The sequence below is a fragment of the Helianthus annuus genome, chromosome 17, assembly GCF_002127325.2.
Source record: "Helianthus annuus cultivar XRQ/B chromosome 17, HanXRQr2.0-SUNRISE, whole genome shotgun sequence".
Classification (NCBI taxonomy): domain Eukaryota; kingdom Viridiplantae; phylum Streptophyta; class Magnoliopsida; order Asterales; family Asteraceae; genus Helianthus; species Helianthus annuus.
Window position 1 is genome coordinate 83,795,639 of NC_035449.2, and position 21,044 is coordinate 83,816,682.

At 38.2% G+C, this 21,044-nt stretch overlaps 1 protein-coding gene and 2 long non-coding RNA genes across 3 annotated transcripts; 2 read left to right on the plus strand and 1 right to left on the minus strand.

Moving 5' to 3' along the window:
• The first annotated feature begins 10,567 nt into the window (after positions 1-10,567).
• Positions 10,568-11,662, plus strand: LOC110925561. Its single transcript, XR_002584561.2, has 3 exons — positions 10,568-10,683; positions 10,927-11,050; positions 11,133-11,662. It is a non-coding gene; the product is annotated as an uncharacterized LOC110925561 (long non-coding RNA).
• A 244-nt stretch (positions 11,663-11,906) lies between these two features.
• LOC110924561 lies at positions 11,907-12,686 on the minus strand. The gene has a single exon (XM_022168557.1). The coding sequence runs from the start codon at positions 12,684-12,686 to the stop codon at positions 11,907-11,909; it is 780 nt and encodes a 259-aa protein (XP_022024249.1).
• Positions 12,687-19,947: 7,261 nt separating this feature from the next.
• LOC118489037 lies at positions 19,948-21,044 on the plus strand. The gene is made up of 2 exons (XR_004885849.1): positions 19,948-20,130; positions 20,587-21,044. It is a non-coding gene; the product is annotated as an uncharacterized LOC118489037 (long non-coding RNA).

The following is a 21,044-nucleotide window of genomic DNA, read 5'->3' on the forward strand; positions in this document are numbered from 1 at the left end:
AGACCCTTATACCGTATGTTCGTAATAATAATGGTGAGGGTTATTTAAGGTTGCAATTAATCACAACACTTTGTTTCCGTATATGAGAAGGAAGAGGAAGGTTGAGTTGTTTCAGGTTGGGCCGATAAGTTACAAGCACAAGGAAATAGGTAGAGTTTGTTTGATGGTGAGGATTATTTAAGTTAAACAATTACACAAGTTTTGCTAGACTAACACATATGGGGGCGGTTCCTGTTGATCGGCCGAATTGGGCTCAAGCCCATGCAAGTGGACTATCAAAATCATATACTAAATACTAAAGTTGTTATCTAATGGGCTAATTTAAATCTAATTATTTTCTATCGGGTTATAAGGGTTTAGGGTGCGGTCCGCTCGAACAATTAACACTAATATGTGGCCCAATATAGTTGCGGCCCAAAAACACTGACATGATTGCTTAACGAAGTTATCATGCACAGATAACATTAAGAAAAGGAATAACGAAGTGTCGAGATCACCAGATTTAAATGTTACTAACCTTGAAAGTCCGGGTTGTCACATCATCCCCAACTTGAAAGAAATTTCGTCCCGAAATTTGGCAAGCGCCAAGTGTGAGAGAAACGAAGTGAGAAATCAGGATTGTTGCGGGTTCTGCTCAGTTGTGGCATCATCCCCAACTTGAAGAGGAATCTCGCCCCGAAATTTAGCAAACAGTCACTGAGGACACTAGTTTTGTTAAGCGTTTTCGCGGGGTGTCACATCATCCCCAACTTGAAAGAATTTTCGTCCCGAAAATTGATCTAAAACAATGGTTTGAAGTGAGTTCCGACGAACTCGATCTATAGATACTTTACAACGCCTGGGGGGCTAATCTTGTGATCAGTGGAAATCATGGTATGGTGGTTAGCGTTTTGTTATATCAGTTGCCAATCAAAGAAACAGGGAATTAATGAGGTTCGTACAAAGAATCGAGCGAAACAGGGGTCCATTAAACATCCGAAGGATTTGGCCAGCAAATTTGCTGTCAAGAAGTAATTTCCAGTAGTAGTGCATGGCGGCATGGCACAACAGGGAGGTTCGTCACATTGCGGTCGCGCGAGTGTATCATTTGTCCAAAACAGAGTTTGGTGGGTAAAGGTTAGTGTTGCAAAACGACATACGCATGTAACTGTGACTGCTTCACTTCTAGCGGCGATGACAAGTGAAAGTGATAAGGTTCGTCTACAGGGATGCGTGGGTATAGTTCTCCTAATCCCGTGTTCGTTCGGAAGTTCCATTCTAGCGATGCCTTCACATGGTTAGCTCTATTGAAACAAGGGTGCACTGGAGGCCCTTGTGATCGGTCTAATTGGTGCCTTCGGTACCGTCCAAGTAATGCCTCCCACTTAAATCCAATGACCACGGTTTCCACCGGAGGTTGTAGGTCGTGCAGTTCCTCTCCGTAACACCATTATGGTATATCGCTGGATCATCGGTACCCTCGGATAGAAGCGATGCTTCGCGTGTTGTAGGGTTGGGTTTCAAAAGCTGAAAAGACGTTTCCCCGATTTTATTTCTCAGGAATTCACAGCTCCCCGCTATGCTAAGGAGGTTGAAGTTGCGAAACCTGCGAAAATCCTATGATGAAGCTGTGACAGTATCCAGCGAATCCAAGGGATTGCTGTATCCCAGGAGGAAATCAGGAATGGCATAAGGTCAATTCTGGAATTCAACCTAACGATGTGGAAGTAAACCAGGTAACTCTTTAGAAGACACGTCAGAAATTCCACGAATACTGGAAGATACTCTATCTTCCTTTCTTAGAGTGGCGAATCGGTGACAAGAGCTAGTATAGCAGAGTAGTCCTTCCGTTGACACTTCCGGGCTTTCACGACTGTTACAATGCCAACAACGGCGCCACTACGATGGTCTTAAACTGATAAGGATTCCCCACTGGGGAGAGGGAACGCACGATTTTCTTTTTACAGAGAATTTTTCCGCTTGATACCTAGATAACCAAGTCCATGTCAACGACCATGTCAAAACTTACAAGAGTATTGCATCAACCAATAGAGGCATTGCATCAACCAATAGAGGCATTGCATCAACCAATAGGCACCGGGTAGTACAAAGGCCAGCGAGAGGTTTACCATAATTAAGGTAACTGTCGTAGAGTCAAAGATGTGACTCTTGTGGTGCAAGGGTAAAAAGAGGTAAGGTGACGACTCAGTACAAGAAATATCCTTTAAACGATAAAATAAGAAACCCATTCAAATTAAACCATATAAGTCACTACATCGAATATTCGCAAAAGTTTTAATCACCATGATTGTTTATACGAAAACAACTGAAAGAAAAAAAATAACTAGATAAACGATTGAAAGACGAGTCAGTCATCCACGTCACCATCCCCGAGGTCACTACCATCATCATCGTCTCCGTCATTATCCGAGACCTCCTCTGGCTCTTCTTCCTCCTCTTCCGGCTCTTCCTCCTCTTCTTCGGGTTCTTCATCAGACTCTTCCGCCTCTGGTTCGGGAGGTGCCGGGACTGGGGCTGGCTCGGGTTCAGGTGCGAAGCGGGCTTCCTCCAACTGATGGACCCTCCAATCCATCATACCTATCCTTTCGGCATGCGAGTTAAGCCTTTCATGATCCACTCGAGCGTCTCTCAGTATCAGGCCTTGTACCTCACGCCCTTTTAGGGCTTCTGCCTTCAAGTCAGTAGTTCTCCTAATAAGTTCCTGTATCTGCTTCTCTTGAGCTTCCAATCGCCCTCCTTGGGTATCAACCTTTCTTAGTAATTTCTGATTTTGCTCCATTAAGACTTGGTTTTGTTCTATTAGAATCTGGTTATAGTCTCGGAGGGCCTTACTCACAGCTGACTCGGCCTGAGCGCTGAGGGAGTTAACTGGTAGTGCATGCGTAGGTCGGGAGGACGACTCCCCGCCCTGTGCGAGTCTCTTCCTATAAGCAGCACGCGTCTCCATCTGACGCGGGGGTGAGTGAGTAGCAGCGGGTGCCTTCCCTGGCGCCCGGGATTGGTCGAAAGATGCGGACGGTGCAGACATGCCTGTCGAGTTGATGACGTAACGCAAGTTAAACGAAAGAATGCACACTCACAACGTTCCAAAAGAGGGTATTAACGCAGAAAGGAAAAAAAATGACAGAAAGAGTAAGCACACAAGGTTTCAATCAACAGTTGCTACGTCCGTTTCCTCATCCACTCATGTTTCTATATGTGGAAATGAACTAATTTAGGGGTCGAAAACGAGGAAAGTGTTCAGGTTTATCACGTTAAGAACGATTAACTACCATGTTCATACACAAACAGGGAAGAACCCCTCTTACACTCGTTAAGCCTCATTGGGATTTGCATGCACCACGCGTTATTATTATGTGTGCACCCATGATAATAAGGCGGTTTGCATGCTCCTCTCGATGCTTCTTAACTTATGTTTGGTGTTTCTCCCACCCCAATCAACACAAAACAAGCACTACCAACAAGATTAGGATTCACTAGATGTATGTGTTACGTTACACTATCAATGTGTCATGATGCCTACCATGTCGTATCGTGCATGCTATAAATATAGTTTCTTTTACTAGGCATATAAAGCATAAGCTAACGAGGAACGAACCTTGCAGTCTGAAGCTGAGTGTCATGGTCATCGTTTGGATCAATTCGGTTATAGTCTGGTTTTATGAAAACGTTTTTAAAACCGAGTTCTCTATAACCAGTGGCTCTGATACCAAACTGTCACACCCCCAAATTACCACCTAGGGCGTGTCCCTAATGGAGGTGTAACGATTCAACAAAGAGCCACCAATCACATCAAACACAAGTTATAATATAATAAAATACCCGATTGAAAGAAATGTATCGTTTGAAAGTTAAACCAAAACCAAAGTACTGAGCGGAAGCATAAAAGTATAAATGTGTCGAAACCCAATCAATATAAATGGTTATCATGACCATAACCACTCCAGCAGCATCAGACAGCAAGTTCCCAAGTTCCTTCAGTAATTACCTACAAGCATGTAAACAAGTGTGTCAGACTACGCTGGTGAGTTCAAGGTTTGTGTTTGTTTACCAAGTTGTGTTACCGAACAAGTGAGTAAAACAGTTTACAAAACGATATGTTGTTTGTTGTTAAGATGTTTGATGTTTCGATGTTGTTATTACTCGAGTACCGAATGGCCAGATGATATGTGATTGCCAACCCCAATGCCTCTATCAAAGCATTGGTCATGTTTTAAGGTAATTAGTTCACGCCCGTTCCCCTTGAACGTCGTGAGGGTGCCAAACCTAATAGCGCTATCAACTAATAACCCCCGTTGCCCTACAAGCAACGTGCCGGTAGATGTAGTGGTCTTACAATGATAGAAAAACTGAGTACAATAACCAACATCCCGTTACCCATGCATTCCTCATCGGAACGTTACCCGTTAACCCTTCACTGGGATCCATGCTTGAGAAAAGAGCAATTAACTCACCTTAGATTTGCTCGGTTAGACAAGTTACTCGTTAAATAAGTTCAATACTCACAACCTAGAAGAGTGTTTGGTAATGATCAGTTTTACAGTTTGTTTACACATAGACCACATCGGTGGTTGTCACATATGGCACGTATAACAGTTAAGCACAACTCAAGCAAGAACAATGATTATTCAATTAAGACACACACACATAATATATCATGTCCGAGACGCTTAACAGTCCCTAATCGTAACTCGACAATGTGCATCCCAACTAGGTGTGTGATAGATTATATCCCTGACCCAAACGCATTCTGGCCCACAACCCTTATATAGTTCTGTTTCATCTTGCGGCCCAGCAGAACAGGCCCAATCATGATGTTGTGTTAAGCCCAGTTTGTGTGAGTTAGCGCATAAAGCCCTTCCCAAGTAACCAGCCCAACATAATTATTTTAATGCATGTGTGTGCCCCAAACGTTTATACACGTGCCCACCTTGAATACTATGCAGCCTAATATATGAAACTCATTCCAGTGTGGCCCGTTGTTTTACTTGAGAAAAAGGCTGGGCTTATAGCCCGGTGCTTAGTGTGCAGCCCATGACACTCCCTCGGCCCAAATCAGGTTTATGAATACTTGATATGTTAAGGTGGCCCGATTACCAGTAACCCATGACCAATTTTTAAGGATTCTTATATGACACTATCATTAGATTAATAATCCCTAATCAGTTCATCATTAAGCATAGATCATTCATCATTCATCTAAACCACAAGACCACAACAGTTTCATCAATTAATATGTATCTATCCGTGCACTAGTCATGTATAATTAGAACCACCACTTGCAAATCACATATAATCACGAATCTGCCCGAACCTTACGCATAAAACAACCAACCTGTTTTAGTGACGACTTAGCATGTTATGAAATTGTGTCACATAAAATCCTATATCATTAATCACTAACAGTAATCATATTCTTAGACTTAACAGTTGCTTTATATATCATCAAGATTCTACCATCGATTACCAATCAACTGTTCATTATTCCATTTATCAAATCATTGTTCCATCAAGCAACTTGGACTCAGTTCCCACTAACCCGAATCCGAAGTCGTTTCGCGTTAGCTCACCACGGTTTTTATAACGATTCATATCATCACATAATTAACTACTAAGAATCCTATTCTCATGCAATAACTAGCACATATTCCATCGTGTAAGAGCACAAACAATAACAACGATTCTGTATCGACACGACTATGCATGACAGAGGAGTTTGATTCGAAACATAATGAGATTACACTAACCGAAAAGATCGAGATGGAGTTGCGGAAGTCTTCGAGATGAAGAGGGGCTGCCGTCAGTTTCACAGGAACAAGTGAAAGTGCTAGGGTTCGCAAGAGGTTGAGACCCTTATACCGTATGTTCGTAATAATAATGGTGAGGGTTATTTAAGGTTGCAATTAATCACAACACTTTGTTTCCGTATATGAGAAGGAAGAGGAAGGTTGAGTTGTTTCAGGTTGGGCCGATAAGTTACAAGCACAAGGAAATAGGTAGAGTTTGTTTGATGGTGAGGATTATTTAAGTTAAACAATTACACAAGTTTTGCTAGACTAACACATATGGGGGCGGTTCCTGTTGATCGGCCGAATTGGGCTCAAGCCCATGCAAGTGGACTATCAAAATCATATACTAAATACTAAAGTTGTTATCTAATGGGCTAATTTAAATCTAATTATTTTCTATCGGGTTATAAGGGTTTAGGGTGCGGTCCGCTCGAACAATTAACACTAATATGTGGCCCAATATAGTTGCGGCCCAAAAACACTAACATGATTGCTTAACGAAGTTATCATGCACAGATAACATTAAGAAAAGGAATAACGAAGTGTCGAGATCACCAGATTTAAACGTTACTAACCTTGAAAGTCCGGGTTGTCACATACATGTTATCATATGTATACAAGTGGGGTTACAACAAGATTACGATATTAACTAAGCTCACCATTAAACTCATCGCCCCCGTCGACTGTTTTCACCCTTGTCACAGGTTAATCAATTTCATGTTCCGAACAGACAAATTGTAACACATGTTAGATCAGTATATACATATCATGGTGTTTTGTAAACCACTAGCTTATACATGAATACATGTCAGGTTACAAAAAGATTATAACAGAGGCTTAACACATGTTATACATTCCAAATTGTGCAAAACAAACACATGTTATAAACGAACGAAGAGTTCTTTCCCACGTTATATATCATTCTAAGAGGGGCTTAACACATGTTATACATGAACACATGTCAGATTACATCATGGTGTTCTGTTACAGCATGAACCACTAACACATGTTATAAACGAACGAAAACTTCTTTCCCAAAAGATTTGACTTATTCAATGTCCCCTGATTAACGTCGCCTACATCCATCCAGCTTGACAATTGAATATCTTTATGGATCTGTTTCTGTAAATCAACACACGTTATATATCATTCTAACAGGTGCTTAACACATGTTATGGGTATGTTTCTGTAAATCAAACAACCCAACAAAAAAGAAACACTTACTGTTCAGATCAAAAGCCCAAACCAGCAACCAAACCAATAAAAAAACAATTATTGTTAAGATCAAAATCCCCAAACAAGCAACCAAACCAACAAAAAATCTCGTTCAAAATCTCATCCTAAAGTTTTCGATTTATTTAAAATACATGAACATTAACCATTACTAGTTCTTGATTGAAGACAGAGGAGAGGAGAGAGAGGGAGAGAACATTAACCATTACTAGATCTTGACTCCGACGACATTCCGAACTCCGGCGCCACCAACCACCCACCCTCCACCACCTTCTACAACCATCCACTGTCGCCGCTATCAACTACCAACAACCCAGAATGAACCAGCCACCACCTTCCACCAACCACCAGATCTGCAACCACCATCGTGCCTTACTCATCGTGCATCTACCGCCTCCCCTGCCCCAACCATAACGGTCAACAACACCACCGCCACAGCGCTCCTGTTGCCATGGGTGGCTGGAAACCCACCAGTTTTCTCTCTCTCGTTCGATTTCTCTAGACCTCTCTTTCTCTTTCAATTTCTCTGGTACTCTCTCTCACGGCTCTCACTCTCTCTCTAGGCTTTGTAGGTTGTAAGTGTTGTGTAGAGAGAAGGGAAAGTCATGGGGGCTAGGGTTTGATTTGGGGAGGAGAAAATGAGATCTGTGATTTTAGAGAGAGGGAATTGAGAGAGTTGAGATGAGATTGTGATTTTGAAATGGATATGAAGAGAGAGAAAGATCAGTGCATTAAAGAGAGATGATATGATTGGACAGTGGAGAGAGAAGGAATTTACTTCCGAAAATGCCCTTCCAGTTGACTAATGTGTATTATAACATTTCTTTTAAATCTAACTAGTTATTTTCCGCCCGCGCGTTGCGGCGGGACCCAATGACTACAAAAGGCGTGTCAGCAACGGCAAACAGATACCGAATATCAAAACATAAATAAAATGACGTGGTAAGGATAGTCACTCCGTCATAAAAAACGATTTTAAATAACCTAATATATAATAATAGGACCCACACGTCCTACACGTTGGAAATTCGGTTGTTTTCACTTCAGTTATTACGGTGCTAACACGTTATAATATGGATGAGCTCGGTACCGGTAACGGCAACGAAAGTACCGATCTGGAAAACCATCGAAATTAGGTACTGGCACCCAAAATGCTCGGTACAATACGGTATGGTATTTGAAGGTAAAAATCAATAAATACATGTATGGTGCTAGACCGGTGTCGAACCGAAAGTAACGATTCTGAAAACGCCAAAAGGTGGGTACCAAATTAGTACCGAAAATGATTTGGTATAGTAAATTTGGTACCGATACGATATCGGTTCCTTTACAGGATTTGATACGATTTGCTCATCAATATTCCAAATATCCAAGTTAATTTTACATGCTACAATTCATTCATTGCAGAAAAAGACAAAAACGAAAGCAAAATAAGTTGTTGTGTATATAAAACCTCATTCAAACGAAATACAGTTTACTTACTGTGTGTATGAAAAGTAATCTAAACGGTGCAATTACTTGCATTGCTGCGTTGCTACAGGATTTGATGAGCTCGGTACCGAAAATACCATTACCGAAATCCCCAAAAGTGGGTACCGGTACCGAATATACCTAGTATGGTACGGTTGGTACCGGTCGGTACTGGTACGGCACCGGTATTTGAGGGTAAAAACCGGTGAATACCTGTGCAGAACCGGTACCGAAAATACACCGGTTTAATAAATTTAAGACCGGTACCTATACCCGATACCATTTGCTCATCTCTTAATGATATTACTATTCATTCCATTCTAATTTTAAATAATTCTAATTCTAATTCTAATCTAATTCTAATTTTAATTTAATAATAAATCACTGTTCATTCAGTTTGATTTTTATCATATATAGATTGTTACCAAAATTATGAGAGTCATTGATCAAGTTAGATGAAAGTTAATCAATGGGTGACAATGGGTTTGCATAGTTTTTTAAAAAAGATAGAGTTTCTTATATAGCCACGCCCTATATATATATATATATATATATATATATATATATATATATATATATATATATATATATATATATATATATATATATGCATATTTATATGTGCATATAATTTGGGCTTCAAATTAAGGGCGCTAAACGAGCAAGCCAACGAGCCAGCTAACAAATGAGCCATAAATCGAACCTACCTTGACTTGGGTTTAGATCCTTTCAAACCAAGCCAATAACGAGATGAGCTGAGCTAGGGTGGGTACAGGGTCGCCTTGTTTAAAAACCATTAAAAAAAATAAAATACTAAGCTAAACAAACCATAAGAAAATAATAAAACAATTGTATATTCATCATTTATAAATATTATATATTTCACAGAGCAAAATAACAAATACTTATTAAAATATTATATATATATATATATAAAAATAAAATATCTAAATCTTAATTTTAAATTTTATAAGTAAAATATATAAACTTAATTTTAATAAAAACTTTTTACAACTTATATATATTTTGGTTTCCCTCGTGAAATCCCTAAACACACATCTATCCGTCCCGCACAAAAAGATTTAGAATTCCCGCACATTTCCAGTTTTACAATTAGATATCTATGTGGGTGTTGGGATTCTTTTCCACCAACTTTTAACTTTTTTTTTAACGGTGATTTTGTTTTTGATTGACCCAATGTCATACTGTCTAATCGACGGCCTTAGCCAAGTCTGCCCAGATTTACGTTGTTTTAAATGGGTCTGCGTTGGGTTAGCCAGACTTGGTTACGGGGTTCCCCCGAAAACCGTACTGCCTCCACATGAAAAGCCTCGTTGAAGTAACAGCCGGATAAAAACTGGGGTGCGACTCAGGATCGAACCCCCCTCGGTGAGTTTGTCACCACCATTGCTCAATATCTATCCCAATATGACACAAGTGTGAATTGAATTTGAGTCTTCATTGGAAAACGTAAGTCTCAATGTTTGGAAAATAGAGTACTTTTAAAATGACTTTTACTTTTCACTTGATAAAAGGGTTTTTGAGAAGTCATATATTCTTAGGGGGTGTTTGGCCTAGCTTTTATTTTTTGGCTTATGCTTATATTTTAAAGTAGCTTATAGCTTATTTTTTATTATTTGATAAGCTCTTTTTAAGTGTTTGGATTAGCTTATAACTTATTCTATATCATTTGCCTTTACATAAAGAAGCTTTTTCAAATAAGCTAAAAAACCATCTTCAAATAAGCTTCTTCCAATCTATTATATATAATAAACAAGAAGATTTGGGCTGATGTGGCATTAGATTAGAGCATCTAGAAATCCATTTTGGCGGGAAAACGAAATGGGCTGTAAAAATCACACGCGGACCTCCACTTCTTTGATTTGGTACCCGACTATTCGGATCATATATAACCATAATCTTTTCGATATTAGCTCACTATCTCTGTTCCAAACCCTAATCTTCATCCATTCCAAACCCTTTTCAATCGTTCATTCACCTATTAATCTCAAACCCTAAACTATATCTTTTCACAATCGCAAAACATTGCCTCTACAATTGTTAACCGCAATCATATTGGCAAATGATCTGTGGTTAAGAATTGAAGACAAACGATCCGATTGAAGTCTACCTGGTTGATGTTGCGGCTTATGCTTCTCTCCAAGAGATCAATTATGTTTTTTACAAAGCGGTATGAATCTGGCTTTTGATTGTGTGATGTTAATGATATTGATTTCGATTTACATATTAATTGCACGACTGAATCTATTTTTTGAGATTTTCATTTTGTTTAAAGCTACACGTTTTGATTATGTTCAACTCAATCTGTTAAGAGGTATCCTACTTGATTTCAAAAAAAAAAATGAAATTTCACTTTTATTAGATGGATCGATTTGGGTTTTTCTATATCTAATAGGTCAAATGTTTTGAGTAGGTCAAGTATATGATGGTGCTCATGCTACCAGGCCTGAACACTTTCTGAAGCACAGTTACAACAGATGTAATGTTTTCATCATCGTTCATACTTCATATACAACGGAAGATTCGATTTTATACAGGTAAATCTCTAAATCTTTGATTGCTAATATTTGGTATTGTTCCTTTGTTCTGAGTATTAAGGTTTTCCGTTGTTGAAATTAGGCTTTGTTATTTTCTCTTGAATGTCTTCAATGTTTTTATCAACGACGCTATACAAGTCACGATCCGATATAATACAGGTAAAAGGTTAAATCTTCAACTGCTAATACAGGTAAAACTCTAAATCTTTGATTGATAATATTTGTTATTGAACCTCTGTTCTGATTAGTATCTTTTTTTCGTTGTTGAAATTAGGGTTTCTTGATTTCTTTTGATTGTGTTTCCTTCTTAGGGATTGTAAATGTTCATCATAGTTTTTAATTTTTGTTTGGTTTTTAATGTCTTTCTGAATATGTATGTTTGATTAATTTTTTAGAAATTTTAATGATATCCATTTATTTGTACCACCTAATGCAAATCATATGTTAATTCATTTTTCTGAGAGTGATAAAGGCTTTGTTGATGACGTGATTGTACTTGTGGTATTCTTGAGCCTTTACGGAATGGTTCTCATAGTGTTGACTCAATCGATGATGATGAACAATGATGAACAAAGCGTTAATGATGGAAGTTTGGACATTCTTAAAACTGATTCTAAAGATGATAGTGCAGAATTTTGGAAGGTGTGTATACTATCAATCGAATTATCTTACATTAGATGGATATTCAAATGTTTTTTGGGTAAAGGGTTACCCCGGTGATTTTATATCAAAAACATCAAAGAACAAGTAGAAAGGCAAAAATACCTTCTAGTTATCTCTAGTGGCATACCACTAGAAATTTAAACAAGAGCACAACCATTAAAACAAACAAACACAAAGAACTAAAAGAAACACTTTAGTCTTCGCCAAATCTCTCCACACCATCAAGCTTCCATTCCTCCATGAGTGTGATAACTCTAGCACTCCGCTTATATTTGAAGGACAGTAGCTTTGCACGCACAGTATCGACAATCAATTCTGAAATTAGTTCTGGAGGTCTTAATCGGTTGTTAAAAAATCTAGCATTTCGCTCTCTCCATATGAAGTATGCCGAAGCTGCCACCAGAATTCTGCTGATAACTGAAGCAATCGATCTCGAAGCTGATCTAGGAACTAACCAGTTTACAACATCTTCCCATTTCTCGCTGACCGAGCCCATATCTCCCTTATTCCGGATTGAATACCATACCGCTTTTGAATATTCACACTCAAAGAATAGATGGTTATGCGTATCTATTCCTGAATAACACAGTAAACAACACATAAGATTCATGGATCCCGTGACTGTTCTGTTCCAATGAAGAATCCGATCTTGCGTCCACAACTTTTTCTTGAAAATCAACCAGGTAACAAAGGCATGTTTTGGAATATTAAGAGCTGACCAAACAGTTTTCGCCCAACCCACCGGCTGCCCTCGCACTCGCATCGCTTCCCATACTTCTTTGGTTGAAAAATCAACAATATTACCATCGATTTTCTGCCACATGATCCGATCCTGATTTGTTTCATTAAGGGTAATATTTTGAAGTTGAAATAATACCGGGTACAGGTCTCTCCACGCTTCAGGCCAGTTCCAGTTACCATCCACAATGCAATCCGCCACTTTGGATGTGATATTAAACCCATGTTGTGCCATACGTCTCGGGGTTACATATTGCGCTAGGGGAAAATATTGTTATTAAAATTAAAATTAATGTCATACATTTTAAAATTGTTTATTTAAGATAAAATTTAAATTCAAATCATTAACATATTCTAACGACTATTTATGGTAAACTTAGGTCTTATTTTTGGTGAATATGAGGAATTATCGTTATCATACAATTTTTTTTATGATTTCTTAAAATAAACCTATAGTGGTTCAAAACTCTCTTATCTATGAATAAAATTGTTTTTTTTTCTAGAATGTTTTTTGACAAATTAGATGTCTTTTGTTGATCATACTCAATTCATGGGAGATGCCAATGACTCTACACAATTTTATGGTCGTGAAGGCTGGGCAACATTTTTCTTTATTGCAGGTATGTTTGTGTCCGGTGAGAAGCTCACGTCTAGCAATTAGCAGCGGGTTATGCTAAAACGGGTAGTGATCTGACCTGAGTTTGACTATGATCGATCGTTAAATTTGGGTAGATTAGCGTTAAATGATGAGTTCTCAATGTTTAAAATGCATGTATATACATATCATCAAATCAAATGAAAATCTGAACCTTAAAGACTTATAACATGCATTTTTTTGGTTGAACAAGGGTCATATAAACCACTCTTGGTTGAATGTTATTATTTGTTTGCCATCTACCTTGAATCCTACACCCATGGTAATCCATTGATGTGCTTTAAAACATTTCTCATTTTAACGCAAAATGTTTTATATTGTTTTTTCAAGACAATGTTTTTGTCAATGTTGTAGCTTCGATACAATATCGTGCTCTGACTGATAAGGCGAGTGATGCGTTCTACAAACTCAGCAACACAAGGACCCAAATCTAGGCCTATGTTTTTTGATGGTATATATCCTTTTTATGTTTTAAATCTTTATATGTTGTCGGTATCCTAACATGAACGTTTATTCTCAACTTCTAGGTATAATTATGTGTATGTTTATTGTACAGGATATACCCACTGAATTTTGTAAGACATGGGTATCATCAACCAGATTTAAGATTAAAGCAAGCAGATTTGAGAATAAAGCAATTATTTTGATCCACTTTTCAACTTGGTGTCAGTTGGCTGTAAGTTTTAACATCTCTTGGAGTCGAGTGTTATAAGCATTTTCATCGGATTTGAGCTAACAATATTTGTTTTGTGTGAATCAGGTTATTAAAGAAGTTGTTTCTGCACTGGGCCGACCTTTGGCAGACGTGTTTTTGCACTAACAGAAGGTTATGGTGAATTCACAGTCACTACAAAAGCCAAAAAAAAACAAGAAGTTCCCTTATGTTAAACAAGTTTTGAATTGTTTAATATACGTTTTCAGGTATATTTTCTCTCTATCTTGTATCTATAATTGGTAGTGGTGGAAAAACGGGCGGGTCAAGCTGCGGGCAGGTTGGGTAACGGGTGTACATATTGAATCTATTGTTGTTAATGCGTTATACGATGCGGATCTACATTTGACTGGATAGTTAGGGATTTTTGTGAATCCAAAACATTCGGATTATGTTCTGTACCGAAATGATGGCGTGGGACCCATTCAGCCACCAAATATTGATGTTCAGACATTATTGAGATTTTCTTGATAGTGAATATGAATTTTTTGAGGCATTATTGATGTTCAGACATTATGGAATCCTATATTTTTCTGCACTGATCATATGACTTTGATCCAGGATTAGGTCAATTGGAAAAAGCTATGATGGTGGATGCATCATATTTTTCTTTCATTCGGTAATTTCATTGGTCAATCAACAACTTCGATCTACTAATTGATCCACATAACTAGAAGAATCTTGTAGGAATTGACTTTGGCCGCAAATAGGTATGTATGTGTTTTGGTCCAGGTGTTAGGTGGTCTTTGTGGATGTAATTTTGGTGTATGGGGTGTATATTGATTTGTTTGGAGTTGTCTCTTGCAGGGTGTTTAGCCCCTCTCTAAGCTTTTGGATTTGATAAATGGGTTCTGTTTTGAATCGGTAACAACGGACGCAGAACATGAGAGGAATATCGAGCCAAATCTGAGTCACCAACATGAGAGGTAAAAATTCAAAACCTGAAATTAGTAGGTTATTTTTTTTTATCCCAGAACATGTATAATATTATTCGGTGATATGAATCGGTAATAACGGATTGATTATACAATTTAAAACTAGGTTATTGGATTTCACATAAATGCAATAAGGGGTTTCAGAGAGACCAGAACTTGCAGCTCCATCGGCAAGGGCATAATTTGACGTGGAAGCTTAAACAGAGGACGGGCATATGCAATTGTGGATTCATGTGAACAAAGTCCATGGTGATTTGCGTAATGTTCGTATGAGAAGAATATTCCTTTTGTTATTTTTAAGTATTCTGGTTATGTTAACTTTTGTGTGGGGCGGCCAAGAAGGGTTAAATGTCACATGGATAATGGCAACTGCCATTATTGAATGCATTACTTGATCCTTTTTTTCATGTACCTTTATGATCTATAGTGTGAAGTAGGTGGTGGATGGCGCAAATACTGTTAATTTTGGGTGGAGTATATAGCCAATGGGTCAATCCGAGGAAGCAGAGCTGAACGAATTGATGGCTGCCATTCCGAATCTATCGCTCAATATGCTATTTTGAAGTATTATTATCTATACATTCCAATATCTCAACATATTCAGTAGTGTACATGTTCAAAATTTATCTAATTTAAAGTTTCAAATTTTTATTTTTGAATGCTTGATTATGTAGGTGCATCAAGAATCGGATAGGGGCTTGGAGCATGTAATCGTCAAATGCTCTGGTCTAAAGAGCCTAAATTTTTATGCATTAAGGTATGGGGTTTGTGAAACTGATATTGTCTTTTTGATTTAATGTCCACTATTAACTTAACTAAGCACTTATTTTAATTGTATGGTTTATGGATGTTTTATAGTTTGTTTTGCTTTTTGTGCTTTTGCCATGTTCTCTGTTTGGTAAACTGGTTCTTGCAGAAGAATTCTTAAACATATCGGTGGCAATAGAGACGACTTCTCGGTTGTAGTTGGTGGTTGAGCTAGGTCCCGACATTCGAGGTTTGTGTTTGCTCTAAATTGTGACTTTATCAAGAACATGATTACTGAAGAACCAATGCAAGATTTGAGTTTCGTTTTTGACAGGCAACGGTGTATTCTCAGATGGCTTTGAAACTCCAAATGGTATAGCAAAAAAATATGCCATCGAACGCCAGAAGCCAGTTCGGAGCATGTGAGTTCGGTTACCATCATCTCCGAGCTCCCAAACTGTTTGAAGTATGCTAAGGTAAATAACTAGAATTGCAGCAATGGTTGCTACCATACCCAAACGTTGTAAAAATATTCATGCTTCAGTTTCGCTTTGGAACTTTGTAGATGGAAAATAGAGAGTCAAGAGGCTAGAACTCACAATTAGCAAGTTATTTTGGTAGTAACCCTTTACTTAAAACTTATCTATGATTAGCTTTTCTAAACTTAAAACACCTTTTGTCCTTTGTTTGGGGCTTGACTTGCTGCTATCAACTTTGACACTACAGTTTATGTAGTTACAGAATTTAGATGTAATGTGTGGTTTGTCTTTTGTTTCTATCTCTTAGCTTATATTGAAATCAATCAATAATCAGGGGCCCCTAAAATATATATTTTTTTATAGTATGTATAAAAAAACAATTTTTTTAAATTCTAATAATTCTTTTAAAATAATGGGCCCTATGCAGTCGCCCGCTCTCCCCTCATCCGGGCTGGCCACGTCGCTGATCATTAGCGCTGATCATGATTTTAGTTGGACAAAGTAACATGGATACCCTGACCCGAGACCAAACTGATTAAGCATATATGGTTCGTTTCTTGGTCTTCATTTTGGGGGTGGATTTGGTCCAGGTTAAAACCCAAATATGAAGTATTCTAGCATAAAATAACTTGTATTTGGTAGCATAACTATGGCACTATAGTTTATGTAGTTACAAAATCTAGATGTAGAAGTAGTTACAGAATCTAGATGTAATGTGTGATTTACCATTGTTTCTAATTAGGGCCGTCCTTTAGAATCCTCGAAAATCCGGGCCTCAGGGCGAGTAAAAAACAATGGGCCCCAATAATATGCTTTTAATATAAAAAAATTAATATATATAAACTTTTTTGTGAAAAAATCTGGCCCTGGGCCGTCGCTCGCCTGCCCTCCATCCGCCTCCTCCGGGTTGTCCATGTCATTTATCGTTAGGGCTTATCATGATTTTTGTTGGGTTGAGTAACCTAGATACCCTGACCCAAGACCAAGCTGATTAAGCATATATATAGTTAGGTTCTTGGTCTTCATTTTGGGGGTGAATTTGGGTTCGGTTTGGTCCAGGTAAAAACCGAAATATGAAGCATTCTAGCATAAATAATTTGTAGTTTTGTATTTGGTCATGTCCAACCCGAGAGCAAGCCAACCCGAAAAAGACCAAGACCGACCCACCATACCATATTTTGTTTTCATATATGGAGATCCTATTGAGAGAATGATTTTTTATGTGTTTTTTATTATCTTTGACGTTTTCTATTCATTTTACTTGGTTTTTTAGGTGTTTCTTTTGTGACGTGACCAATTGCTTTCTTGATTGATGTTTGGGTTGGATCAGTGCCTTTGCCAGAAGTGTTTCCCAATTTGCTTGCTTTAGAAAAGGAAAAGCTGTGTTTGGTGGCGCTAAGGATGCGGGTAAATGGTGCAGTAAATTGGACATGGAAACGGCTCGAGTGGGGCCTCTGGAGGCAGCAGAACTGCAGCAGCTAGAAGTGTTGTTGTGCACGATAAACCTGTCTACTGAGCCTGATTGTTGGACTTGGCTATGTGACTCGACAGGTGAATTTTCTGTTAGAAGCGTGAAGAAGATCATCCAAGAGTTCGATCGTGTGGTCCCGACTTGTGTCTTTTAATGGATCACCTGGGTACCGCGTAAAGTCGGCATTGTTGCGTGGCTTGCCGAAGGAGAGAGGCTGCCAACTAGAGTTGCTCTTGCGAAAAGAGGTATTCCAGTTTTGAGGACTTGAATATGTTCTATGTGGCGAATTCAAGGAAACGTGTGAGCATATATTTTGTGTCGTGCCAGTTCTCACAGGTGGTATGGCAACTTGTTGGTCAATGGTGCAAAACTAATTCCCTGTATGTTTTCAGTTTTGGACATGCACAAATGGGCCCTATCAGGTAAAAGGAAGCAAAACGCTTTTCATGTTATTTCCTTGGTTACGATTTAAAGCATATGGAGGCATAGAAATGAATTGGTCTTTTGACAAAAGCCGGTGTTTGTTTCAAATGTAATTGATGAGATTAAGTCAATGAGTTTTCTTTGGGTCAGGAATCGTGCAAAGGAGTGTGATTACGTGGGAGAGGTGGAAGTCATTTGATGTGTTTTGGTTACTTCTATTTCCTTTTTTTGCTTGGGTGTATCAGCTCTGTTTTAGCCTGCATTTGGTGGACCTTTTATATGTATGTTTTGTCTTGTAAGTGTGGCACTAGCGTCTCGCTAGATATCAATAAAATCTTATGTTGGTCGTTAAAAGATTCATTTTATTTCAATTAACAACATTAAAAAGAGTTTTGATTTATTATAGGATGCTAAATTAATCATTTTGTTGTTTAGCTCACAGTATACTCATAATTCATGACATTTTATCCCTTTCTACTGAGTTTTTTAAGTTGCATATTTAGGCAATTTCACACGAATCAATTGGTTATGAATCTCATAATGCATCTTGGCAATATAAGTTGAAATGAACTATATAAGCTCTCCAATTGAAGCATGTCATAAATAAATCTATCTTTAAAAGTCTTGAAAGTATGAAAAATTATGTTGTCTTACACAACATTTATTGATTTTTTTTTGAATGGCTAAACTTGCATGTCATGGGAATTGAACCCATGACCTTCACCTATTCTACACCTTATCTAACTCACCAACACCATTGGGCTATTCCCAATGGATTATTTTTAGGTGTGTATTTTACCTGTGAGTCGGATCAAGTTATGTTTTATATTTAGCGGGTTAAAAAAACGAATATGAAATGCGTCAAATTAGTTGGACAGATCAAAACTTGCCCAAAGGGTGTTTAAAAGCATAAACACTTTTAAAATATCTTAGTAAAATAGTATTATGAGTTCCAAATGACATGTTTAATGATTTAACATTATTCACATGATAAATAAATTTGTTTTTGAGCTATTGGTGTCTCTTTTTTCAAAGTGTAGACGTTCAATATCTAACTACAAACTAATTGTAATTATACATGAAAAGTTTATAACTCTTCTTATAGCGAAGACGTTTAATATGTCAAACTCTGTATGATTTTAAGTATGTATTAATCATAAAAAATAATTAATATACTTTCTCGAGCCCGGAAAACAATCCCGGGTGATAACCTAGTAAGCTAATAAACACAAACTTAAAAAACTAAAAAAACTATAAATTTAGATAAAAAAGCTAGGCGAAACACCCCTTACTTCTCAAAACTCAAAAGTTTCTTTTTTTTTTTTTTTTTTTTTTTGAACGGCAAATTTGGATCACTGACGGATCACTGGAGTATCATCGTGCCACCAGCAGAACCACCCGATCATATCCATCTCCACTAGGCAATAATGCCTATACACCAATTCAGGAGGAAACCCAATAAATCTGGGAAAAACCCCCCTTTGTGGGAATCGAACCCATGACCTAATGGTCATAAGCCTTATCCCACCACCAAGATACCACTAGGCTATAATGCCATAGGTCTCAAAACTCAAAAGTAAAAGCATAAATTTCCCATTAACCCTTCCACAACAACCTCATTCATCCTCCAACTACCCTCGTGTTCATATCTTTCCAACTTTCTCTCCTTTCAACCGATCAAATCAAACCCTTACTCCATCTCTCTGTTAGGCTGAACGGGGTGTTCGCGGGGACTCACCTCGGGGAGGCATTTTGCCGATTAGGTGGGTACCGCCATTAAGGCGGGGGAGTGAATCGGGGAAGCTTGTAGGTGGCGGCTCACCGAGAGAGAGGGGAGGAGAGAGAGAGGAGAGAGGGAGAGGGGACCAATCACAAGCTTTCCTTTTTTTTTTTTTTTTTTTTTTTTTTTTTTTAAAAAAAACCAATTCACCTAAGAGGGGAGTGGCGCCATCAAATTGGGGTGTTAGGGGAGTTTAAGAGGGGAGTTGACGTGGCACACGGGGATTGGTTTGGCGTAAGAGAGTGCACTCACCTATTAGGTGTGCACCCCCTTCACCCTTATCATTAATCTTCAATTACTCCCCCATCTACCACCCTTACATCTGCCCTATATCTACAGCAGCTTCAAGTTGCGTCTCTGTTATCATTAAGGTTAACATCAGCTTCAAGTAACACCGGAAGGTCCACGGCGGCGCTGTTGCTCCGGCGGCCCTTCTTCTTCCACACTCCAACAGCAGGTCGCATTTACAATCTAAAGGTGATTCTGATTGTATAACCCCATACTATTTCATAAAATGAGTGTTTTTGATACAAAATTACTTCACACTGAATAAAGGATGGAACTAGTAACTGAACGTTTTGGGATGAGACTTTGACAATGTGGTTGTAGAACCAGAATTGCTCTACCCATTTAAAAGGCGTTGCTTGATTAACCAGCCCTTTTTTGTAATTTAATATATCGTCAATCAAACATAACTAAAATGAAGCAAGATTCATAGATCTGTTAATGGTAGAATAACCCCATACTATTTCAAAAAACCTGTTGACCATTATATGAATGTTGGGGTTGTCGAATGTTTGTTTTTTTTTTTTTTTTTTCGAACTGAGAATGTTTGTTTGTTTGTTTGTTTGTTTTTCTAACTGAGAATGTTTGTTTATATCTGCTGTTGCTATTGTCGATAACACTTATATGCTGCTGTATGTTCTCCCTCAGCCTCGATGGGTTGATGAGTCGTCTCCTTGGCTCGATTTTGATCCTCGAATCCAACCACTCAGGAATCACGGCTGAGTAACCGACGAACCAACACCGCACCACCAGACGACCCATCGTCAATGCTCGGATCCTTGTTGCTCAACTCATCGCTTCAACTTTTACTTCAGCCCCGAGCAGGTATTATTTTTCTCTTCAACTAGCCTTGGTTCAATCACATTTGGGGTTTTAGTTAAAATGTTGGAAATAGTTGTAAATTTTGGGGCATATGTGTAATGTGTGTTGGAGGGGTATATCGAGGATTTTAAGTGATTTTAACAGAGGAACCAGTTGTAGTACAACTTCAGGCATATCACTTATCATTTACATCAGTTATATTTTGGAAAAATCTATCATTGTGTTCCTCTGCCATGAATTAACATGTTAAACTATGGGTATATGTCGATTAACATTTTTTTGAA